Consider the following 27,701-nt stretch of genomic DNA (forward strand, 5'->3'; position numbering starts at 1 on the left):
ATCCCAGCGGAGCTCTTTCTTGGGAAGATTGACCTTACAAAATTGAAGATTTTCGGAACCAAGGCATGGGCGGTGAAGTTGCCACAGAAGGACAAGCTGGACACTAGAGCCAAGCCGACAAGAATGGTTGGCTACAGCCCTAATGGTTATAGGGTATGGGACCCTGTGACAGGCAACGTACAAGTGTCAAGAGATGTGACATTCGATGAGACTGACGTGATGTACGAGGAGGAGGAAAAACCAGGTGCAACAAAATTGAAGATCAAATGGAGATGAGAATAAATGCGAAGGTGTGACAAGAGCGATAAGTACAGAACCGACAGTGACAGAAAGCGACGAAGAGTTTTATGGGTTTGAAAACAAGGATGACGATCTCTCACTAACAAGACCAAAGAGAAAATCAACAAAACCAAAGCACCTGGAGAACTACGAACTGTATGTTGCCTACTGCCTGGTAAGTGAGGGAGATCCTCAAACCTATGAGGAAGCAGTGCAAGAAAGTGGAGAATGGAGAGAGGCCATCAATAAGGAACTGGAAGCACACAATAAGTTCGGAACCTGGAAACCAGCGGACCTACCAGAGAATGTCAGGCCTATCGAGACAAAATGGGTATTTCACACTAAAGCAGATGGAACTAAAAAGGCCAGATTAGTGGCCAAAGGGTTTCAAACAGACACACAGGAAGAAGTGTATGCACCGGTAGCCAGATTACCTACCATCAGATTAGCCTTGTCATGTTCACTTCAGAAGGATTGGAGCATTAAGCAGATGGATGTACCAACCACCTTTCTCAACGGTACACTTGACACGGAAGTATATATTTTCCCGCCAAAGGGAGTGAAAAAGGGGGAGAAGGTTCTGAAGCTACAACGTGCTCTATATGGACTCCGTGAGTCTCCAAGATGCTGGAACAATAGGTTTAACGAGTTTGCAACCAAGAACAATTTAAGAAGGTCAGTTTTTGATGCATGTTTGTATGTGGGAGATGCATTGTGGCTGGTGATATGGGTAGATGACATTCTCTTGATGGGTGAAGAAGCTAAAATAGAACAATTGTCAGTAAAACTAAAAGAAGAATTTAATGCAAAAGATGTGGGACAAGTACAGTGCTTCATTGGTACAGAATTAAGTATATCAGATGACAGAATTGAAATGTCACAGCATAAGCTTATCGAAAAAATGTTGAAGAGATTTAACTTAGAGAACTGCAAAGGATCTTCATCTCCTATGGAAGACAGACCGGAAATCAGCGAATCAGATGCAGTGATTGAGGTACCGTATCGAGAACTGGTCGGTAGCCTAACCTACCTATCCCAAATCAGCAGGCCAGAGATAGCATTCGCCACAGCATATTTGAGTCGCTTTCTGGACCGCCCAACTAGGGTCTTGTGGAATGCAGCAAAGAGAGTGCTTCGGTATGTGAAGGGGTCAAGTGACAAGAAACTAACATACCACAAATGTCCAGACCAGTTATCGCAGATAATCACATATGCAGATTCAGACTGGGGGGGCGACCAGACAGACCGTAAAAGTGTGAGTGGGGTGGCATCATTCCATTCAGGAAATCTGGTATCCTGGAATTCGAAAAAGCAGCCCATCGTTGCCTTAAGCTCTGCAGAAGCAGAGTACACATCGTGCAGCATCGCAGCATCGGATCTGCTGTACTTGAAGGGGCTCCTATCAGAGTTTGTGGGTGAAGTTAAGGGTTGTCTCATGGTTGATAATCAGGGTGCTATTCATATGATGAAGAATTATGAAAACACCAAGCGCTCAAAGCATATAGACATAAAATTCCACTTCATAAAAGACATTGTTGATAAGCAACTAATAGAAGTGGCCTATGTAGAGTCAAGCAGAAATGTCGCAGACATTCTCACCAAACCATTAACTGCTACCAAATTTTGTGTGTACAGAGAAATGTTATGTTTAAAATAATGTGTATGGCAAACTTTTTCTTTGTAGTAGAGGGTTGACTTTGTGTGCATGGTCTATTGTTATACAATTTCAAGTTATGTGTCTGTTTGTCAGAATGTTAATGCTATACTTGAAATTGATAGGGGGTGTTACGAAATTGTAAACAAACCTACTAGTGTGGTATCATGCCACCAGAGTGAATAGAGGTAAATAAAGTATCCAAGATGGATGTTGTTATTCTCTTGTCTCCATTTATTCGTGCATATAACTAGGAAAGTATTAACAAAAATGACATAAATATTACTTAAACACTCAAAAAATAAAAGTTTTATAATGGAGTGCACTACCTACACATATTTACAACCTTCCAGTACACAACAGTGGTTGCCCTAGGTAGCTACAACCATTAAGTCATAGTGATTAAATACCTCCTCCCCTTACTTTAAGAGATTACTCTTACAAGTTGTGCGAAAGCTATTATATTATTGAAAGTATAGCGAATTACATGACATGGCTTGTAACAACTGGGATTGTTCGAATCTAATACAGAACAGGTTGAGGGGGGAAAAATGAATACATACAATGAATGATGATTAGTGAAAAGGTTTTCAGCACTTGCAGCAGCTAGTGTCTGGCACCATCATCTGATTGGCTGACAGAGGAAGGAATAGTTTTATTAATCTGGGACATTGCAGGTTCCTGCCCCCCTCAACTTTGCAGAGTATTCTTATATAATATATTTTTCAGTACGATAGTTCATCAGCTGATTATGTAGATTCAAGGTCATGGTGACCTTGATTTGTATTTAATTGACATGAATATTCTTGTAGGTAATTTTGACATTTAATCATTTTATTCAGAAAAGCCTTTTAACTAACTGTACTTGTACTTACTCACATTGTTTGCTAGGTAAGTACTTGTATAATTTTTTTTTTTTTTTCAGTATTTTATTTTTTTCAATATTGTTTTTATGCCTAAATATTATTTTTGTGTTTGGATTTACAATTATGGTTGTAGAACATTGTGAATTGTTTTGGCAAAAGAAAGGAAGAAAGATACGTGCGTGACACGGCAGTGCCAATTTTCTAGACTTTTTTCAGTTAACGATACATTCTGGTGCTTTCTGAATGTATTCCTATGATGGGAAAATCAGAAGGTGTTTAATCACCAGGGGAGATGGTAAATATATCATAATTTTGTCACAGCCAATCAGAAAGGACTATGTGTTTTGTATGTTTAGTTTTTGCAGAAACTCCTTCATGTGAGGTTAATGTGTCCTTGTACAGAGAATCTGTGATGTGATTGGTCGGCACTTGCCTCTTCCCTACGTAGTGGTAGGCAGCTGCATAGCTCCATCAGTCTTGTTCGAGTACTGTGCTGAGAAGAGGTCACGCCATTCAGCGGCTCACAAAAGACATTTTATGAGTGCATGGCGACAGACATTTTCACGTCAGGGTGCCGAGGTCATTTCCAAACTTTCAATAAGAATTTAGGCCCCAGAAGTGTGGAGCAGACCAGGGTGGTTTGTTCTTCCACCGGGACGTAGTTACAGTTAATTCAATACCTAGCTAGACGATGAAGTCACTAGGGATATTCTTACTTGAAGGTACATAGGACTTTGAGGAGAAATCAGCAAAACTGAATGTTATATTTTATGGTACATTATGGACTCATGTAACACTTTTTTTTTCCTTCATCGGGAGAAAAATAAAATTCAAAATTCATTTGAACTCTTTTATTTGAAAAGAACCATAAACAGTTTTGAGTAAATTAACAGTAATATACAGAACTTTGCACCCCACTACCTGCAACCTCTGAGGGAATATGTTTCAAGAATTTTCTGTATGTGCAAGGAATGATCATCTTAGCTGGGCATGAATGTGACTTGTCACAAATTTTGTGTTTCCTTTAACAACTCATCAATTTTAAGTCACTAAAGAGAGACAAGGCATGAAATGGAAAGCTGGGAGAGGAAATGATAGAGGAAAGCTGGAATATATTAGTGGGTAAGACCAGTAGTGACTGGAGTAGTCACGGAAAAGTCAGCCACATTTCCCACTAGTGTCAGTGCAAAAATGTTCTGACTGTGATACAACTATTGTATATTCACACAGCTGACAGCTGACGGAAGTGAATCGATTACAGCACAACCTATTCATGTCACAACCAAACCCATGCTACAATGAACTGATAGACACTCAGAGGTACTATATTTAAATGATACCTGACTGTACCTGTTTCATACCATCCTTGTGACCTTGTGGGCATTCAGAAGTAATAGAGAAAAAGAGAGAAAAAGAGAGAAAAAGAGAGAAGAAGAGAGTATAGCGGGAATCAGTAAAGAGGGATAAAGAGAGTAGAGAGAGAGAGAAAATGGGAGCCAGAGAAAGAAAGAAAAAGAGAGAGAAGATGAGCCAGTGTTTCACATATTTGCCATGGTTTTAACACTAGTGCATTGTTCTTACCTTCGTAAACTTCTACGTAGTCCAACATGCACTGCTGGGACTCCTCAAGGTTCATCTGGTTGAACTTCAGAGTCAGGTGGTAGGAAGACGGGGCCTCTACGATCCACTCACAGTTCAGGTTGTTTTGGTAGGCTTGAGGGAAGCCCGGGCTCGTTATGTTGTACGACGTGGACGTGAAGTTGAAGTCTTGTGGGAAGACAATACTCCCCCCGCAACCTGAAAGAAGTTTCTATTTAAGAAGAACTTTGCCGCAGGTAAATACGTAACTAATTTACATTCAGACCATAACTATTTGCTCATATGAACTTAAAGAACACTTCAATTAACAATATACAGAAGACAATTAATGAGCTTCCAATTCCAAAGACCTGGGAAACATACTTATAAAATAATGATGATGATGATGGAAATAATGAAGATAAAAAAAAAAAAAAAGGCCATGTTTTTTGTGCCCTTAACATCAGCGAACTTAATTCCAGTTACTTGCACAAATAAGACAGTGGTATTCCTCATTAGTGAGCAAAATTTATAACATAAAATCCTTTCAATAAGTATGCCAAGTGAGAAAATGCAAAGGAAAGATAGGCTTTAATTAGGAAGGAACTTACAACTTTATAGTTTTGAAAAATTTTAAAATTAATATATTGATGCAAATATCTAATGAAACCCAATTAAATTGTTTGTTAGTACATAACTTAGTAACTATTTATAATCTGCACCTGCATAGTAAATACAAGTATATTTTTGTAATGTGTAACATATTGACTCTTTTGCAGGGCTAGTCTGTATTCATATTTTGTTATGTTTAATATCATAGGCATAAATAAATTTTAAGAGTGATGGCAACTAGGCTCTATAAGTAAAGGCAAGATTATATGGGAAATAGTGATAAAACTGAAATAGCAGTAAAACTGAAGTCAATACACGGCCAAACACGGAATGGGAAGTCAATACACAGCCAAACACGGAATGGGAAGTCAATACAAAGCCAAACACGGAATGGGAAGTCAATACTATGCATATCACATAAATCCAAAGCACAACGCAAAATACTGCGAAATTCATCTCATTACCTCGTTTTGTCAGTTAAAATATAGAAATGATTTCATAAATATTTAGTTTAGGCTATTATTAAAAACATATAATATTATGTACATAGTAAAAAAATTATTTAGTTCCGTGTATTTTTTTAAAGTACAGAAAATCTAAAGATGTCTATAGCTGATACCTACAGATATGGCCTACAGAGAAACATGTGGTTTGTATCTGAATTTTAAAATTTATATATTAACAGTATTGAAATAATAAGACAGTGACAAAAAGTAAATTTTAAATTTACAACTATGTTGAACTTTCTCGTGAACTAAGAAAAATTACAGAAGCATATTAAATGTTTTGATTGCAGTTTTTTGTTTACTTACTGTTATCAACACTTTTGGACCCACTGCACAGACATGCCGTGCAGCAGGATAAACAAAATGATACTAGACTAGTTACTGAAAAAATGGGGAATAACTATCCCTTTACTCGCGACTACATCCTGCAGAGCAGATGACTTGACCGAATTTTATGCAGAGAGGATCACTAACGAGGTGTTGCGAAGGCTTGCCCATAGCAAAATGTCTCCCATGAGCTGGAACAGCACGTAGGGCCCACAAGAGAGCGGCTGTAGCTCGTGGTTCTTGCCACAAGAGGTCGAGGGGGGCTCCACAAGGGCAAGCCTGGAGGATCAAGGGAAGGGGGCATAGTGAGCAATGGAATAATACAACATGGCCCCAGATGGAGACTAATTTTGCATGCGAAGGTGGACCAAGTTAGGGTTCACCACGGGGAAGAGCAGGGGAAACAAACCACTGTCGAGGCGAGAAAATGATAGTCGGGCAGAGAGGGGGAGAGTGGCTAGAAGCCGCGCTGTCACCGCAAGAAACGACGATATGCCGTCTCATAATGCAAAACAGGATGTGCGAGACGGCACTGCGAGGCACGCTAGTCTAAGCAGCTGGGCAGTGCACAATGCGATAAATAATAGACGCATGGGCCAGCACAGCACTATGCAAGCTGGCGTGGGCTCACCGAGCGTGTGACAGAAGTTGCACACGCTAACATCTGTGGTAGCTGAGAGCGAGATTTAGAAATACGGACGCATGTAGAAAACAAAAATTGAAGAATCTTAAAGTATAAAAATTTTATCAACAAATAATGATAAATCCTCTGAGAATCAATACATTGTAAAAATGTTAACTCATATTAAAAAAAAAATGGTGCCATGAAATTAACTAAAAGTGGCACACCAGTTTTAAATTATGATCCAACCATCCTGATGTTATTAGCATTAAAAATAAGTGCAGAGATTTAGAAAATCCATGTGATTTGTGGGGTCTGTTTATGAAAAGTATTTAAGAATACATTGAGTTATGATTAGAAGTTACGATTACTGATTTTTATAATACACTGTATTTCTAGGAGAGTGGAAATGAATAAAAAATTGTAAAACTGTGTTTTCAAAATAATTTTTATGCATGAAAATCCCAGGAGAGATTATCTAAAGCACTAAAGGGATTACATTAGATTTTTAAATTTTTTTTTATGTCATAAAATTTTATGGTTACTACTCAAACCTCATGGTTGACCTATGCACGACAAAAAGACTGTGCGTCAGTCCAAAGCCGGGCACATATAGGCAATGCTATACTAGATGTACCAGCGAGCATCATTTTTATTCCGCATCACTAACACAAATACAGCCCTGACTAAGTGGGCACTTTAACTCCTCAAAGAGACATACAAGAAAATCAAAACCTTATTTTTATTGAAGTGAAACTTCTCAAGCACAATGAGAGTAAATTTTCAAGGCAGAATTTTATGCAACGTTTTTGTGAAACATTGTTGTGAAATGTTTCTGATGTGAAAAGGACAGATAAAAAGTACTTGGCCAAACAGATATAAAGAGAGCACCATGCTATATACGTTGCTGGGCTCGTTTTTCATTCTCCTCTTTGTGGGATGATAGAACCGAGAGAGATTGATGAAAAAAGGAATAAGACAGTGAGTGTGCACATGCAATAGTTTCAGAAAATAGGTACTGGTATCTTATTCAGTCAGCCGTGAATGCCTTGAATTTTATATCTGCTACCAGCATGATCATGTTCCTCCTTGTTCAACTGGCAGCGTAGAGAGTGCTGCATTTGCCGCATAGATAGCAGACCCTGTTATGAATTTAAATTTTTTTCCGAGATTTAGCATGTTCCAAATTGTTTGAAGAAACAGTAACATAATTTTTTATGGGGTATTTTGACAGTGAGTAATATTTATTGATTATTGTTAATTAATCATTATTGATTGATCGATAGTTATTTATATCCTGAGCAGTTATTTTGAAGTGAGTAATAATTTTGTTGATTTATGTTTATTTAGAAAATTGTCTTCTTTCTCTCTCTCTGCTCTTTTACCCCTTATGATATACACCAATCCCTTACTTAACATGACTAATGCGTTCCTAAAAATGTTCGTGTCATTCAAAATTATGAATTCTAAAGCATTAGTCTCCATATATAGCAATGTGTTCCAAAATGTGTATGGAAATATTATTTACGTAATATAAATGTGTAGAATAACACTCAACTATAAAAATGTCACACCATTTATCTTTATAAGCCTACCATCCCTACCATCCACTATTTTGTTTGACAAATATGACACTGCGTAACGGGAGATAGGTGGCTATGTACTTATCGTCAGTTGGCTGGTTGGTTTGGCCACACGCGTGTAACCTTCAAATCACAGCGCATACCATTCCACAAACTTTACAAACCATTCTTTACTGGCAGTGAAACCATTATTACTGTCTGGATATTTACATTTTAATTTTTCAAAAATTAAAGTGTTTATTCACATATTACCTATTGGCTTAAACCAATCCTGTCAGGCCTATAATTTTTGTTTTACAGCACCATTCATTTAACAACCTTTTCCATGTGAATCATCTGGTCATTTCTGTTCCGGTATCTAATGTCAAATATGTTCCCACTAGTACAACCAACAGCATCAGACTTATATACACATTTGATAGAGTACTAGTTTCGTACAATTGTATGAACAGATAACTTGCTTAAAACTAAAGTGCAACAAACATAAGTATGGCCTTCATGAAATTCTGCACGCCATAATACTTATAGTTTTGTTTTAAATACTTGAACACAATGCTTTACACTCTCACTTGGAAGCCATGGTTCCACCTTGGTTCCACTATGGTTCCAACTGTAGGTAATTGCGTACGTAGTTACGGCAGACGAATGGGCAGACGTTGCTTTGCGTTTGTGTATGCGAGTTCCCTGCCACTGGCTAGACTGAGTTCATCACGGCCTGGTCTGTGGCTGGGCGAAAACAGTACGGCCAAGTGGCATATGCGCGGAAGTAAAAACATTTGTCCTTTACACTCCATAGCTGCAACTGAACTTGCCACAGCTGATGTTTGTACAACCGTCAATAGCGTAGTCAGGCATGCATGTGCATCTCTTCCTCCCTTGTACAGCTAACTGTATGTCACGATACATCTGTTGTTTACTGAGTTGAAGCAGACTTCATGGCATCATGCCCAACTTTTTTTTGCCTGTGGCGATTTCGGGCTAACTGAAATTTACAAACGCGCTATTCAAGACTGGGGCAGTAAAATTCAACATTGTGCTAAATGAATTTGTGCAATTTGAAGACGTGCTAAGTGAGGGATTGGTGTACTTACAAGTCGAAGTTTGAATTGCGAAAGAAGTTTCACTTCCATCACGTGTACTGAGTTACACACAGGTCTTATTTTTATTTTTTGGGCTTAACAACATTTTGTCAACAGGAAGGTCATTAGAGATGGTAACTCATGACAACATAGTCCAAGGACATTGTGGAAGGGATCGGCACTGAACTATAATAAGGAACATAAAAGCATTTACCGGGAGTTATTTAAGAGAAACATAGAAAATTGAAATCAGAATGGCCGGAGTGGTATTCTAACTTTAGTCCACTAGAATGTGAGTCCAGCACCTTATGACTACGCCACCTCACTTTGTAACTAAGGAACAACATACCTGAAGAAGAAGCGGGAGTCAATCCTGCACTCCCATGCTGTCTTTCAACCTGAAGCCAGCTCAGAAGGAACCACGAGCCGTCCCAAGAAGAAGATGACTCAAACATGATGTAGACGATGTTCGAACTTGATGTTATAGGATCTGGTAATTGTGGCCCACACAAAGACTTCAGGACTGGGGCAGTTTGATCAAACCCATCGTAGATCTGTGGCAGAAACACACCAATGTATCAAGGATTAGATTAAAATAGTGGTTGGTGCTGGATAAAATGTTAGTTGCCCTAAAAATCATTCCTACCTGGCATGAGAAATTAATTATAAGATAAAATATGGAGACAGATCGGGATGGAATGAATACTTGGTTGAATACTCAAATATCTTGGAGACACCTGTGACTGACACGCATGACAGATGTCCCATCTAAATTTTTTCTGGCAGCCCTATATCAGTATCAAACTCCGTACTTCAGAAGTGGTGGGGCGAGTCACTAATAACTGAACCAATCTTTCAGGAAACAGAATCTCACTGAATTTAAAAATGATCTTGCACCGATACTGGAGCATCGATGATGATCGGAAGACACCCGGTGGCATGTGAAGTGTTCCTTCCTCTATGATCCTCCCCTCACCATCCCTTTTTCTGCACAGTGTTATCAATGATGTCCCCCTTCCCCTTGAGCCCTAGGCAGCTCTGAGCTCCCAATCTTAGACTTAAGGGCTAGCAAGGACTTTCTCATCCTTATTCTAGTGGTTCCTCTACAAGGGTTCACTTGTGTGGTGACAGTGTGTTCCTAGTGCGCCCGTCATGGGTTCTTAGTGAGTTTGATGCGATATCTGGTGGCTATACCATGGCTATATCCATGCTTTTTCCTATATGTTTCTTAACTTTGGTGAAATACTGTTTGGCAGCCACTTTGTAAATTTTCATTTGATAATAATGTGTTTTTCTTCAGAAGCTGAGCTTGTTAAATTTTCTTAAATTGTTTCTTTAATTGGACCATAACACCATAACCCATGATCATAATGATGATACATGCCTGCCATTGCACACATTAGTTTATATCAAAATTTCCCTATTATTTTACATCAATTAGGAATATCGGCATTTTGTAGTATTGAAAACCCTTTCCCCCGGTTTGTTCGTAATAATTTGTGTTTGCAAAAATTATCCGGCTCTTTGGCCAATGCAGCTCAAAAAATATGCAAGTACCAGGTAAATTATTCTCAGTGTAAGAGTACTGAACTTTTTTTTTGGGTTGCATTATATAAGTAAACAAGAAGCAATTATGTTTTGAGTATAAAACACCAACAAAATGGATGTATTTGTAACACTACCTACTACAATATATTATGGTATAAAGCTTACTATTGTAAATGCTGATATATATAACACGTTTTAAAGTATTACTTATATATTATTTAGCCAAAATGGGTCAGTATACCAATTTGAGAATTGCTGATATCAATATTAAACTGCATGCCACTGATGATAATATAAAAATCACTCATCAAACACTTGTAAACCGTTAAAAAAAAAAAAAAAAAAAAAAAAAAGTTGTTTAAGATATATAGAGATCACGCAGTTTATTACAATCAAATCCTACAGCGAAAAATATTTTTTGACACTAAATACCCTTGTGTATTTGATGAACAAGTGCGCCAAGAGGCACAGTGGGAAGGTGACGATCAGTGTCTGTGCATACATCCTACCTACACAGTGCAGTGCTACGCAGCCCATTTGCAGCACAAGCACAGCACTTATAATTAGAGACCAGGTTAAATGGCAAATAGCGACGAAACTGAAATAACACAGAAATGGAAGTCAATACACCTCGTAACACCAAAATACAAGGGAATGAAATTCAACTGAATTACCAAATTGGGTATATCATAATAAAAAATTCAATTCATACATACTTAGACTTTTATTAAAAAAAAAATTTTTAAAAATCATGTAAATTGTAGCAATACTGATTTAGAGTATAGTGCATTGTTAAGTATATGAAAAATTAGAGAAATATACTAGTTTTATTAAAAAAAAAATTAACATTTAAGTAAATAAATGCCATCAATATCTGATACCAAACACATGTGGATAAGGGTCTAAGGTGAAAAATTGCATATTAATTTTTGATTCATATTAACAATATTGTAATAATAAGAAAGTGTCCAAATATAAAATTTACATTTGGAAAAAAAAAAAATTAAAACAGTGTAATCAAATATTATTACCCACTGCAGTAAAGTTATGTAGGTTTAACAGACCCAATAACTTTGTTCTTGTTTTAATAAATAAAATATAATACATGTCACAATTTGAATGTCATATTTATGCATGTTAGAAGTAAAACTTCACACACTTGTAGTTCTACGTCATCTCACTAACAGTCCTGCAGGAAGCTCTGTTGCTGCCACCTGTGATTTTGGCATGTAACGTGATACATAAAATATGATGTATACATGTGCAATTTGTGTGGATTTAGTGTGATTCTTGTACAAAACAATTACAGAAGGTTGCATTTTTTCCCTCAAATTCATATAATCCAAACAATTCATTTTCTATTAGTTGAAATGAGACTTCAGAATAATGTGCTTAACAAGCAATCGACGTATCTGCAACCAAAAGACCTGGGCACACCCAAATTCTCGGTGTTGCCACAAAAGTGCAATTGGAACAATCACGGTGCCAAACAGCAATGCAACCACACCACTCTCTTCATTATAATTAACTGTTCCGTAATGCTCTGAGCATTACAATTTTTTTTTTGTTGTACTACTTTTCATCATACTCTGCTTGCATCTTTACCGTAACTTACCCTTCCAGCGGTAAAGGAGTTTCACTTCAATAAACAATATAATAATTAATGTTTAAATTAATCAAAATACCGAACCATAAAATCTTGGCTACTCTTATAAGGGCAGCTTTTCCCATCCGTCTGCTGATGGTAGGTAGAGGGAGCAGTGGAAAATGTGCTTGCCTTGCAGAGACCCAGTGGAGCATCATCAAGGTGTGCTCCAAGTCAACAAAGGAGCTAGGATAGCCGGTCAGCACCGGAAATGACTATTCCTGATTGCCTATTACATGCATTTACGGAAACAGAACAATCAGTAATACAACAGCTACAACCATGTTTCACTATGTAAAAATTATGTCTTACAAACTAGTATGTGAAAACTAGGTCAGTTCTGGAGCATGAGTCTATAGCCTTAAGCACTGCCACTGAAAGGTGTGAAATAGACATTAATGCACAGAAGGGGGCTACAAGTAACAGGACCTCTTGGTGTATGTAGTAGACACAGAATGAACTAAAAGTCCATACATTATTACCTATGAGACATAAATGAAATTGTACCAAATTATCACTCTCTGCCCCACCACGTAGGTGTGACGCCTTAGCGATCAAGGTCCATGAGGACACTGCTACTCATGATATGGCCAAACTAAACAATGTCTTATTACCGTATTTACCCACAGAAGGGTCCCCCTTTGTATGGGTCGCACCATTAATTTTGGGTAAAAAATCTAACATTTTTACTGTAAGGGTCGCCCTCGAATAAGGGTCTCGATTATGGGTGGCCCCATGTAACTATTTTTAGTAGAATACAACAGGGGCGTAGCCAGGGGGGGGGGGGGGTTAGGGGTTCAACCCCCCCCCCCTCCCTTAGCACCAAATCTTTAATTAATTTCTTATTCATCTCTCAAACAAATTTCATATTAAAATTAATAAAATTTTTACCATTACAATATTTAAATTTAAGTATCGAAAACTACTAAAATAGCACTATTTTACATCTTAAAATCCAAATTTTCCTGGGGGAGGACCCCCGGACCCCCCCCTTTAATACAGGGGGGGGGGGGGGGGGCCATGCTTCTTAACACCCCCCATACGCAAATCCTGGCTACACCACTGGAATACAAGCAAAGTTTTTATGGTCCGTGTCTCAGCTTATTGCCATGTAATAAATGGCACTGATGGCCTTCATCTTTCCCCTCTTCATTCTTTATGGCTCTTCCTCAAAACCTCCCCCCTGGCCATTGCACGATCTTACAAAAAATACAAAGGAAAATAATGCTATTACTTATAACCATCTTCCCCAAGAGAGAAAAGAACGCAGGCCATTCAGTTTCTTCAATAAAAACAAGCACGCCCTTTACAGCAGTTGTATCATGAAACGTTGCAGTAGAAGACGTAGGAAATCTCATGCAAAAACAATATTTGGACACAGTTGCATCAGAAAAACCTAACAAGACAGATGTGGTAATTGTGTACGGTGCCAGTTTAAAATGATGAGAGAGGGTGGGAAAACCATAAACACTGCTGCGTGGTCACATGCACTCAACCACACATGCACGCACTCCTATCCCTCTTCCTCTCTGGCTGGTTTATTTTTATATTCCCCCTTGCCGAGTGCTACAGCCACGTCACATGTCAATGCCGGCCGGGGTGGCCACACGACAGGCGGCAGACTTAGCTTAACGGCGCAGTTCATGATGCTTTACACTCACTGCTGAGATATTTTAACTAAACAATTTATATTTACTTGTGACATGTTTAATACAAATCAACACAGGCTACTTATTTCAGCATACAGTCAACCAAAACAGTAGAATGTTAATTACTTTTAAACCTAAAATAGATTGCAGTACATTTTACTAAACAAAAAAATCTACATAAATTTGCGACACATACGCGGGTAAATACGGTATAACGTACAAAACTTTGTCAAAGGTTAATTGCAATCCTGTTCACTTGATCACTTTTGGGATTAATCTTTGGAAAAAAACATTACCCAGAGCTGCAAGTTACTTTGATTTAAGCACAGACTGGCATCAGGTTGGCAGAAGGGCTCCAAGAGTGCTGCACAGACAGCTTGCTAGATACAGGTGTGAACTGACAAGGCTATGCTCAGCAGGAGGCCAGACTTGCAAAGTGCTGCAGGCAGGTAACAAGCTGGGTGTTGGCAAGTAACTAGCAGACAGCACGTAGACGTACCTTCAAGACCCTGATATCACAATCTGGGTCTGTGGACACGTAGAAGTCTTGGAAAGTTATGGATATAGCCATTCCAAAATCAACAGTAACACGCCATGAGAATTCACCTCCTCGTAAATATGGGTGTGGGTAGAGTGGTGATGCTATCTGCCCAGAACTACCATTCAGATTGTTGCCATGAACTGGAACAAAGAAAACTGTGATAAATGGTTGCCACAAATTGAAAATTTAACTTGAAGAAAGAATATGTCAAACACCACATATAAAAACAATATATGTCAAGAGAATTGTAGTTTTGTGATTTTTGTGCATAGAATGTTTGCAGGTTTAATTTAAAGAAAATCACATTTTCATAGTGAAAATCATTATTGAAAAATGTGTAATTTATTAATTCAAAATACTAACATATCCACACATTTCTGTTGAGAATGTTATACTTAAGGTGCAGCCAAATAAAAGGTTTCTCCCTGAAAGGTTAGAAAAAAATTATTAAGATCATTAAAAAAAATTAACCAAAGACTAACTGCACAAGTGGTGGCCAACCCTTGTCAAGGCTTTGGACACTGGCTCGATAACACTAACCAAAATAAATTCTCGATTTATAAATACAGATAGACTAAAAGCAAACTCAAGATCACATTCTTGCCAAATTTATACTTGTTAATTATACTTTTAATTGCAATATAAAAAACCAGTAATTTCATTTATATATTTAATATAGTGTTGATTGTATTAATGATCTATCCCAAGACCCAAGTGCATATAATTCCATACTTGATATAAATGGGCATGGAGATTTTAAATTTTTTGTAACTGGTCTCACTATTTTAATGTTGGCCACCCCTGAACATATATTTTTTTTACATTCCACTTACAAACAAAGTGAATGAGACAAAGTGTCGCCACTCACCCATACTGTAGTCCGCAATGAAGCCCCCGGCTGTCCCGAACTCACTGCTGCGGAACTTGATCCACAGCCTGTGGCTGGCCGTCAGGTTGCTGGGAAGCATGCTGCCACAGTATATACCGATTATGTGGCCCATTCCATCATTCTCCCGAATTTCTAGGTAGTCATCAGTACAGCTGCTCTCTATGTCGAAAACCCTGAACCCTAGCTGGACCCGATTGCCTGAAACATAACATTATTTAAAGTGGTTGAATGTACGTACGTAAGTTTTTTATCTGTTTCAGATAAGTTTCATGCAAGGAACTTTACATAATCCGTCATGCAAAGTCCATCAATCTATTTTTCACCTTAAGCCAGTTTCATGGTACATCTTTTTTGAGGGTAGTAGGTATTTTGGCACGAATAGATTGTTAAGGAACTAGACTAATGACTCCACAATCAGCTTGGAAGACCATACTGAACCTCAGTTGTCCTTAAACTAGTTTTAAGGTATCAAATACCCACCCTCCCCACTCTTTTGTTTGTTACATGAGAACAAGACATTCAATCAGTACTCACCACACGTAACAAAGGAGTTACGTCTTTGATGTGTGTCGAAATTACACTCACACTACAGTAGACATTAATGTTTCAAACTTTTCTACTTTTTTTGAAGTGAAACTTCTTTGCTGAGGAGGCTACAATTTTTGAGTGTTACGAAAATGAGGGGAATAGTTAGGTATGGTGTGGAGGAACTGAGAGGGGAGGAGAGTGTGTCCGTGGCGACACCACTTCAAGGCATGCACTAGCGGTCGGTCGAAAGGGAAGATGACAAAGAAGGGGGGGGAGATAGGTACGCAGCATAGTATACTATATGCTAGTTGTAACAGCTGGAATGGGAGACAGCAGGCATATTTCTTTTATTTTATTTAAAGTATCAACAATTTATTTATTCGTGTGGAAAAGTTATTGATTTGTGCAATTAACTTTGTAAGTATCATTAATTTTTATGAGAATAGTGTGATTTAAAATGTAAATAATTAATCTCTATATATATATACTTAATAATCAAGAAGGTATGTCTGTTGCGCGTGGACTCCAAATACACATTTTTTTTTAATGGCCACTCAAATTTTCCTATTTAAAACTTTCCTATACATCAAAACACTTTTCCAGTGGTACTCACAGAAGTTTACTGTACACACGTTGGTTTCAAAACTGTGTAAGAGTTTGGAAGATGGCTGCCCTACAGCTTGCATGTGCCAGGGTTGGTACCCTGCAGGAAAATTATTGGCACTGACATGTAATGGTTGGTGATGAGTGTCAGCATAAGGTGTTCCTCTTCTGGATTGCCCACATTCATTGAACAATACTTTATTGGCGTGTTCTTAAACCTTCATCTGCATGACACACAATCTAAAAGGGTCTTAGACTGAAATTTTCACTCTTTCGTGATAGAAAAACTTTACTCTGCTGGTAGACAACATGGGTCGAAGATAAGCATTACTGTAACATTTTCATTAACATAGTACATGTATAGAAAAAAGCATATGTCTGGTACGTAGACAATTCAGTTATACTATTTGTATGCAAATTTTCTATGCACTGTGCACATCATGCAATCAGAAAAAATTTACTATCAATTTCATGAAAAGAAGAAAGTGGTTGAAAGAAGAGTAAATTTTGCTAAAGTGTACAGAAAACTGGTGTAGCAGTTTTGCACATATATTGAAAACTTTTCCCAGAAATTACAGAGCTCATATGTAAATAAGAGCTGAAAATCCTGTTACAAGAACTGTTTTTAGTGATATGTATCACAGTTTACATCTTGCAATTTTCGTGGCAACCTACGTGCAGCTTCATTGTTTTTGGGTGTTTTATTTTGTCGCATGCCCGCGTCTTTATCAAAGGGCACTGATGTCAGATCCCCCATTGCAATGCCCTTCGAGTGCACACGACCTCGCTGGCGCCTGGAGGCACAGCTAACTGCTTGCCTCCCCTCTCGTGGTGCCTTGACAGGAGGGGTGAGCCGAGCCTCCCCGAAGAGCACCGACTGTAGCCGGGGCTTTCATCCCTCCTTTGCTACTCTTGCCCTACAACCCCACCCTCTGGCTAGGACCATATCAAAAGCCCCGATCGGGCAGGAATTGCCAGTGTTCATGGGACAGCGAGCCCCACCAGCACCCCCTGTGATCTCACTGCTTCTGCCCGTGCCACGTCTGTCATGACTCAGGGCAGTATTTGGCACTATTTATGCCTATAGAGGCAAGCCTCTAAGGCAACCAGGGGACAGGTATTGTTGACGTGTGGGCAATAAACCCTGTACGTTCTGACCTAAGCCTTCTCTGTTCAGTAGGGACTATCTCCCCTATCAAAGGCCCTTCGCCGGCGCTCCGACGACCCTGAAGGGAAGGGACAGGTAAACTCCAGGTCGGTGACCTGGGTTCGACCCAGACAACCTGCCACGCCTCCACCGATCTCTGATGGCATTGGGGTGGGTCTGCAGTGGCTGGAGAACTCAGCTAAACTGGCCGGCCAGAAAACAGCTCACTGCAGTATCCGCCGCAACCGAGGCTCGGACTCGACTGTGAGTACCGAGCTTAATCGGCGGAGGTTAGGTAAACAGTCTTGGCTAAGTCCACATGACCCCAGCAGCACGCTACACTTCTGCGAAACTGAACGGCCGCCCGTCACCTCAACAAACCCACCTCCTTACTCCTGCCCCACCTGGAGGGGAGCCCTGCCACTAGTCCAAGGACACCGCCACACTGCACAGCCACTCTGACCGAGCACACCCGCCAGGGCTGTCGTGCGGCCCAGCCCCGCCTGATGAGCCAGATAAGTTGTTAACTAATATCTATGTAATTTAACTAGCTGAACCATGGAGAAAAAAGCTCAGTTGATAAAAAAAAAATGTGCTTGTAGGTATTTACATACATGCATTGGCATGATTAAATAACACAATACAAAAATATATTTTAAGCTATACGGAATTTTCGAGGTTTCATAGACATTTCATTTCTTGGCAATGAGAGATAACCCAATACAAAACATGGGAATTTATTATTTGAATCACGAGCCAGAGGTAGACCAATGTATGTGACCTTTGGACTGTAACCTTTAGTTTGTCAAATAAACTTTGTCAATATAAAAGCATCATTTTAAAATAAAATAAAAAAAAGTGTAAGTAAATATCGTCACTGCCATGTATTTTCTGACACAATTATCTCAGGTAATAAATTATAAGTAAAAATGATAAATATAATTGCAGAAACTGTGTTTGTTGGTTTCAAAATTTAAAAAAAAATTGGTACTAGTGGTTGTAGCTACTCAGTCAGTATTAAAAGCATATGAGCATATGTTGTTTTAAATGTTTGTTAAATGGATGATATAGTTTCCATTTGTTTGAAAATAAAACATGTTCTGCATTTTTGTGTATCTTGCATTTGAACACAACTGAATGAAATTTGCATGTAAATTGAACTTCAAACTATCATATATAGTTTGATTGCATGGTGCACGCACATTTTGTTGCATAGTAAAAATTCATCCTCAAGTTTGAAGCAAAGATCTTACTAAGTATATTAGCCGTATGGTACACCTATACTATTAATAATATACATATGTACTATCATACAAGCAAGCTTACCTGGAGAGGTATTAATTACCCACACACACTCAGCATTGGCAGGATAGTTGTCTGGGTAACCAGGTGATGTCAAACTACCGAGTTCAGATGACAGATTGCCACCGCACGCTGAAAACAAGTTCATGACATTTTCAGCAACATGCTGACTTGCATTTAGAATTCACACAAGTTGATAATGAGTGAGTCACCCAATTGAAAATATTATTTTTAGATATTTTATTAATTTTGTTTGTAGTCCTGCCCAAATTAAAAGGCGGCAATGTATCACATCTGTGTTCCCTGTGAATGGATGTTACAATGGCCTACAAAAGGGCTGCCTATCACCAGGAATAATGAATGATTGACTGAATGAACTAATGGGCTTAAAGTCTTGTTTACATCAAGGTCATTAGAGATGATGATGGGTCATGATACATAGGGACACGATTATATGGTGAATTGCGATAAAATCGAAATAACATTGAAAAGCATGTCAATAACACCAAAATGTAATAAAAACATACACCATAAAGCACCAAAATGCAACTACTATCATGAAAGTAATCAGCATTTTTAATTAAAACTTAAATCACATAAAAATGTAATATTTGATATATTAAATTCAACTAATGTAATGTATTCAGTATGATGTCTTTACAAAAATGCATGTACACGTACATACTAAGTAGATTAGAAGAATTTATTTACTCTTTTTTGATCTTACAATTATTAGTAACTTATTTATACATTACGAGATATACTTTTAATGTTCCGAGTGCATCATTTATCAGTCGAAATGTCACCTTTTTTTTTTGTAAAATAAGAATTATAAAACATTTATGAGTCACATGTGTTCAATAATATGCTATTGTTATAAATAAACAGAATTCATGACAAATAAAAACAATAACACCAAAATCTCATGTTTTAAAAACGAAATTGGCCTAAAAATAAAAGCAATAAATATTGTCTCTAGTGATAAGGTAGAATTGAGCATTCATGGGAAGGATGGGCGAGAGAAACCGGAGTCCTCTCAGCAAACCCACAGGATCAAAGTAACGTCCGCCATGTTTCTCACTAGTGGAACATTCAGTTGGACCCCATCTGGAAGTGGACATGATCACCTCAGTGGGAGGCAAGTGAACTGACACTCAACCACCGAGGCTCCTGGTACAAAACGGTTACCACAATATTAATCTAGATTATTTTCCTGAGTTTTACTTTTTCCCTCTTCAATCAAACTTTTTTTTCCCTGTCTCATCCATCATTTGGCAAGATAACATAAATATTTTTAAAAATACAAATAATGAAACAAATTTCAAAAAAACACAAAATGGAAAATTAACCCTAAAATATTTTACAGGACTACCTATATACCTACAATTTTCAATGTTACCATTTTCATCAATGTTACACAATCAACGTTGTTAGTCTTTAATATAAAACTTCTGTATTATATCTATCTTTGAAACAATACAATATTCATCGTGACCATTTGAACAACTATCAATGTTTTATCATTTTTTAAATCATTAAATAAATACACAGTTGAGTAATTGATTAATGACAAAAACAAATGGTTTTTATACTATTGTACATGAATTTGTGATTGAAATGCAGTCTTGTTCAAAGACATCATATTATTAGAAATTACTTATCCAGTTTGGTAACTAAAACTTTGTTTATTTCCCTAGGTTTCCCAGGTTTTCAAGTCAACTTTTCAATTCCCTGCATTTTCCCTGTTTTCCAGATTTTCCCTTTCTGTGGTAACCCTGAATAAAAAGCTTGTGAATTATCACTAAAATGACTAATAAACTACAATATATGATAGGAAAATGTAGTAACCCAGGCTACTTCCTCCCCATTTTGTCAATATCTTTATTGAAGATTTATTGTAAATTTATAATCCAGGATGATGGTTGGTTAGGTTCTTTAGTTCATTTCATTAACAGCTGTTCATCCTTTTGAGAAGTATTTGTGGATTGGCAAAAGGTTTAATGAACATAAATTAAATTTACTTAAGTTTTTATATTTATGATAGTTTGTTTCCTTTATTGTAAAAATGTAATTTGAAGATATTTATTACATTTTTTGTTAGTTAAGATTCTTTGTGTGCTCTTGTATTTTATTTTTTTTGTATTTTTTGCTATGGGTTATTGTATAAGGGCAGACTGACGCAAAAATTTTGCCAATCACATGAAAATTATGGAGATACAGAGTTCTATGAGTGTGGGAAAGATTTCAGTGAAATTGCTGTTGCTTTGTGCCCGTGGTTGGCTGATTTTTCTATGTGTAATGATGTATCATTGTTTGAAAGTGTAAGCTGCTCTGTGATTGGTTGCTGATGGTGCCATGAGTGCAGTTTTTTCCCCAGTGGGCAAAAAGCTGGATTCGTAGGTCGCCATTTTAGTTGTTACTTAGGCATATGCGAGAGTGGTTGTTTTGTGTGGCTGTTCGCCAAATAAATGTATTGATGTATTGGAGAGGAATTTCACGTCTGTGGTCCAGGCCACGCTGATTTTAACCTTCTTTTTGATAGTGAACTAGAATTTAACAACCACAGGCAGCAGTGAAGGCCTGCAGTGAGACCTTGTCAATAAATTGTTGCCCAAGCCGAGCAGATAATGGTCTCTTGGACATTGTTAATGTACGTTGTAAGAAACAACTGGATTTAACTGACAAACAGTTTTTATTATCGGACATTAGTAATGAATCCAGTTGTTTGCGCAAGTGAGTGGTTGTTTTTTTCTGTACTTTTTTTGTACTTGATTTCGTATTCGAAAGATGTCTGCCATTGTGACTTGCAAATTTTTCGAGGTGGATAAATGAAGTAAAAACCAGAAACGGTTGTCAAAAATACTTTATTTCAGTAATCAATCATCAACATTAACATTTTTTTTCTAGAACTTAAATAATAGTTCAACATTAAATCAAAAATTTTTTCAAGTGTTTTTGCTTGTGCAATTCAGATCCTAGTAGCCAGAGGGGTCTGGACACATGTCCCCATGAACAGTGAAGAGTGCGCAAATATTTTCAATACATTTTTTTCTTGCCTTTACATGGCAACTAATAACATAAACATTTTGTGATATGCTGAAATTAGTAGACACCAGTTCTAAATTCAATTCAAGCTTTGAAGTAAATTCAGAAATGTTAGAAAAATTTTTGGTTACAAAAGCTGTCTACTTGTTGAATTTATACCTTGAATAGGTTAAATAAATTTCCCCCAGAAAACATTGTCTTTAGCATTTAAATATACACCTTTCGTGAACAGGGTCAGATCCAAAGAGATAGGATCCTCCCAAAATGGAAATCAATTTAAAATTAAAATTGTAAATTTAAAAAAAGTAAAACAAAGTAGCATATAATTATATTATATTATATTATATTATATTCTCTTCTATGAATGAAAGTATGGATATTACTTTATAATCTATATAAATAAAAATGTAAATGTTCGTTCATTCAAAATTGTAAAATTTCCATAAGATCAACACCAATTGCTCTAAAATTTTGAAACAATGTTGCATTTAAATACACGCATGTTTTATATAACTATGTCACACATGTGACAGGTAAAAATTAGATAGGTGTATGTATGAATGTATGTGTGTATGTATTTATGTATGTGTGTATGTATTTATGTATGTGTATTTATATGAATGTTTGTGTGTTCATCTTCTGTTTTGTAAAGATAAAGATATAGATGGGAAAATATAGACATAGAGAGATAGAGAGATAGAGATAGAGTGGTGTGTGTGTTTGGTGGAGTGTGGTGGTGTGTGTGGTGGTGTGTGGTTGGTGGTGTGTGGTTGGTGTGTGGTGGTGTGTGTGGTTGGTGGTGTGGAGGTTGGTGGTGTGGTGGTTGGTGGTGTGGTGGTTGGTGGTGTGGTGGCTGGTGGTGTGTGGTTGGTGGTTTGTGTGTGGTGGTGTGGTTGGTGGTGTGTGGTGTGGTGTGTGGTGGTGTGTGTGGTTGGTGGTGTGGTGGTTGGTGGTGTGGTGGTTGGTGGTGTGTGGTTGGTGGTGTGTGTGGTGTGTGTGGTAGTGTGTGTGGTGGTGTGTGTGGTGGTGTGTGTGGTGGTGTGTGTGGTGGTGTGGTGGTGTGTGGTTGGTGGTTGGTGGTGTGTGGTTGGTGGTGTGTGGTGTGGTGTGTGTGGAGGTGTGGTGTGTGTGATGTGTGTGGTGGTGTGTGTGTGGTGTGTGCATGTGTGGGTAGAGAGAGTAATACACTGAGATATAGATAGAAATGTAAACACATAGACAGACAGAGTGATATGGCTATATACATCCTATATATAGTTAGACTCATCACTCACTCACTGACTATCATGCCAAAGAGATATGTTTATCTTGGAGACAAGCCTATCATGAAGCACAAAATAATATTAGTCTACTCCATAGAGATGTGTATAAAATATAAAATGAAAGTGTTACAATAGAATAAAATTTTAAATACAGCTACATAAGTGGAACATGCCTTAATTATTAAATTAAAGTGTTTGTTATATTTATCATTAGGTGCCTCATGAATAACTATGCTTATAATTACTAAAGATGGTTTTATTATCTCAGAATGTTTAGCTTTAATGAGAGATATTTTGTATATGTGTACCTACTTCAAACAAATTACAAAAAAATTGAACGAGGCATAGCAACACATGCCGGGCTTCAGGTAGTGTTAAATAAATGTATGAAGTGTTCATTCATTTTGTACCATGTTTGTTCCCCCCTCCCCATCACCATTGATCTTGTTGACCACGAAGAAATAAGCTCACCTGTGTTGAGAGTAGAATAAGTGGCTGTGAAGTCTGCACCAGCCACTCCATACATTCCTACAGACTGCACAAACATGGCTGAGCCTTGGGAAGTGATGGTTGGTGGCACCCTATAGTTGCAGTATTTCCCGATGAGAGGCGCATCTCTGTCTTCTCCATTACGTACTTCAACGTAAAAGGAGGAACACTCATAATCACCTTCTGAAATATGGTCGATGTGGTTGATGGTGAGGGATATTCGAGCATCTGCAAACATTTGGAAACTATGCTATCCACAAACCAGCACACTAAAAACTACCTTTTACACATGTCGTGAGACCAGGAGAATAATTTTTGCAAGATGAAGGAAAGTGTAAAATGAGGGAATGGCACAATATAATAGAGAAAGTATTAATTCCTAATAGTGATGTAAGTGTGAATAAATGCAACATAAGCTCTTCTGGGCAATAAAATCAGAGAATTGTGCTCTTGGCATTGTACTGAAGTAAACACACCTTAGTTGAAATACTGAAGCAAGAGCACTGAAGTAAAAAAAAATGAGAATGCTCCATCACATAAATTGGTGACGACAAATGCTTTCTTCCCAGTTATATGATCCATTTTTAATAACTACTCCCCCGTATCTTCCGCGAGGCGCTAGCATTCTATCAACAACCTCCCCTCAAATCATCAAGTCTGCTGACCCCAACACCTTACCATAGTTTTCTGCAAATAAAAAATAAAATAGATGGAAAAATCTAGTTAATTATGGGCATACCATAGATTCCAGGTATTCTATTTTACTGCTAAGTTCTTCGTTTGTCACATGTCAAAGAATACATTTTACTAGGGTGAAACACAGGGGGAAAAAATAACAGAAGACAGCAGTGTATCACACTAAACTGGTATCAGTGGCATCTTTTATCCCTCCAACCCCTTCGTTTTGCTATTCAAAGTGGTATCAACAGTCTCATCTAGCACTTACCTTTCATGTGCAAGTGAGTAGTGATTTAAAGTGGTGATGCTGTTTGGAGGCAGAGTGCATAGTTTTCCAACTAAGCCAGCAAAGGGTATGTACATAAGCAAAGCGAAGTGATGGGTTCGGCTTTGCCAGTTTTATTTTGAGTTGACAATTACATCTAGGAACAAACTACAACTATAAATAATAGTTGTACTAGTGGTAATATACCATTTTTTCATAATAAAAATAATCATCTGCTTAGTCTAGTTAGCCAATATGAGCCTACTCATTACCAATGAAACCATTTTCAATTAAATTGAAATGTCTTATTCTTAGATTTAATGTAATTAATGTTATATTAATGCTAGAAGTCAAATAATACTACATGTTACAATAGTATTTGCGAATTTTCACTGTATGTTTGTTATGTATCAAACTTGCTTGGGACAAGAAAAATGTGGTGTAATATTGTAAAATATGCTGCTACTATTTTTGTAATGTAATTAAGATATGATGCTATCAATTTAATTAGGTATTTCTAATAAAAATTTACAGTATTTTAATTTTAACAAAATTGTAAAACATATAGCTCAATCCTAAACCAGTAACTAATTACTAACAAGAATTTCAGCAAAACTGCAAGTTTTCCACTTTTTGATACAAAATTGGTTCAGACCAAAAATCCATTTTAGTGAGCCAAATGCCATAAATTACTTTTTGGCACTATTGCTTATATATGGTTGAAGTGAATTTCTGGAATTTGTTAAATTGTTTTTCTGGAATTTGTTAAATTGTTTTTATAACTGACAGTTTTAACTTGCTGATTTTTTTTTAAAACTGATGTTCTCATCAGTCATCTCATTACATAAAAGTAACTTGGGGCTCCACAATTTTTTGTTGCAGCACTTTCAAAAATTTACAACTAAATTTTGTAAAAGAGGAGAACTATATACTCAAAGCTCATAAAAGTTTTCTTTATTTTTTATTTTTTTAATTTTTGAAAATTAAAATTTAATTTCTTTGAAATATCAAGTGTGATTATTACTGTTTTTAAGAAAAATACTGTTACACTGTTTTGTTAGGGAAAAAAATGGTATAACTGCATTAATGTTAAAACTAAAATAACACTACTTTCTTGTCCTCTATTGTACCATGTGCCTAAGACCCCATAGTCAAAGGCTAAAATAGCTCAGCCAAGTGTGTAGGTCAAAATTCGAGCCCTTTTTGGCCTTTCAGGGTCACATTGCTCTCTAAAGGACTCTTGCATTGCTAAACAAGCTTAATCATTTATTTGTACCCTAAAATTAAAAAAAAAATTCCAATAATAATAAAAATAAAGAATAAAATATGTGTGCGTGGAGTCCACGCATGACAAAAATGAAACTTCTTGCTTATTATATTATTAGGTATAGGAAACATAACTGGCTGAGGTAGCAGATTTATATATATATATATATATATATATATATATATATATATATATATATATATATATATATATATATATCTGTGTGTGTGTGTGTGTGTGTGTGTAAATTATTAGCACTAAATTATGCTATTGAACAAGTATGCAAGTGTGCAAGTATTCTGCGTTATTTATACCCCCCCCCCCCCCTTGCCAACACCTTCTCTTACAGTTCCCCCACTAAGTACCTAACATTCCCCTCATGCGATATGAATTTTTCTAACACTCAAAAATCGTAGCCCCCTCAGCAAAGAAGTTTCACATCAAAAATAATAAATAAAAAAGGTCAAACCTGGGTTACTTGCAATGATGATCCAGGAACAATTATTAATTGGATTGTTTATGTTTAAGGCATCTGACAAGGATATGACACCGTAGTCATCTTCAGCTGCTATGATCCGAGCACCGCAGCTCTGAAGAAAAGAAGATACACAGTTTCACACTGTCATCAATACCTTCTTGTGTGTGCACTCAAGTAACAAAAGAGAGCATTCACGTACATACAAGAGCCCATCAGGAGAAGAAACCATTGTGTTGTATAAAGCTCTAGTGGCACTTGTTTAAGGGCACCCAACCACATTCAGACCTTCAGAAAAAAAAAACCCGAATTGAAAGCTTCTCAAGATATCTGTTTACGGAAAGCATTCAAGAAAATGCTGAGGGTGGGAGAGTAGTTCTGATTCCATATTTCATTTTTGAACTGTATTTTTAGGTGATAAGAAAATGGCTAAAAGTATGTTTCCAGAATAATATTTAGGCATGAAACTCCTGGTACAGATCCTGAAAGCACTCAAGAGTCTTGCAATACACCTTTATCTACATTTATAAGCCATAAAATGAAATGGTTATCCGTCAAATCTCAATGTTATCTTATGGACAACGAGAAGACTGCGCGCCAGTCCACAGCCTTGCTCATAGAGGCGATACCGTGCTAGAACCACCGGCGAGTACTGCACTTATCCTGCCTCACTAACACAAATACACCCCTTAAAGTCTGTATCATGCAACTTCAATAGATTTTAACTGATGTAAAGCAGTACAATATGTCCTTTTGTCACAGCTGTTCTGGAGTCTACAAAACACATGAAACTTTATCTGACTCTCAATGTTTCCAAACAGACTGTGTGTGCCTGGTGAGTACAATTTTCTTTAAAAACAAACATAAAACACAACTCTGAATTCACTGGAATCAAAACATACACCTGAGACTTCAGTGGAAATTTATTTATTTATTTGGTACATGCATGTCATTACTGCCATCCAGCCAAGACAAACTGTGACCACTGAGTACTTAAATTAGAGGTTGAAGAGCTTGTAGCATTGCATGAGTATGTTATATACATATATATATATATTTTTGGTGTCGTAAGAATATTAAGAATCACTTTGATATGAACGATAGTAATTATTTAATATGTAGATAAGGATAGTTCAGAGTTGTTAAGAATTGTTATTAATTACTTTGGTTAAATTTCATGGAAAGCCTTAAAATACTTATTTCCTTGAGATACTTAATTATTAATTTGAGGGTTAACTCTAGTTCATAATAATTAATGTTGA

The 27,701-nt window shown here is 37.1% G+C and overlaps 1 protein-coding gene across 1 annotated transcript in view; it reads right to left on the bottom strand.

Annotated features, from left to right (window-relative positions):
* LOC134533174 (cubilin) overlaps positions 1-27,701 on the bottom strand; it is a 343,648-nt gene that overhangs the window by 145,449 nt on the left and 170,498 nt on the right. The window contains exons 34-40 of the mRNA XM_063370538.1: positions 26,434-26,554; positions 23,737-23,982; positions 18,983-19,090; positions 15,358-15,576; positions 14,448-14,629; positions 9,456-9,660; positions 4,381-4,596 (exon numbers count right to left, since the gene is read on the bottom strand). Coding sequence (XP_063226608.1) covers positions 4,381-4,596; positions 9,456-9,660; positions 14,448-14,629; positions 15,358-15,576; positions 18,983-19,090; positions 23,737-23,982; positions 26,434-26,554 — 1,297 coding nt within the window. The remainder of the gene's footprint in view (positions 1-4,380; positions 4,597-9,455; positions 9,661-14,447; positions 14,630-15,357; positions 15,577-18,982; positions 19,091-23,736; positions 23,983-26,433; positions 26,555-27,701) is intronic.

This window comes from Bacillus rossius, chromosome 6 (genome assembly GCF_032445375.1).
Source record: "Bacillus rossius redtenbacheri isolate Brsri chromosome 6, Brsri_v3, whole genome shotgun sequence".
NCBI classification, from domain to species: domain Eukaryota; kingdom Metazoa; phylum Arthropoda; class Insecta; order Phasmatodea; family Bacillidae; genus Bacillus; species Bacillus rossius.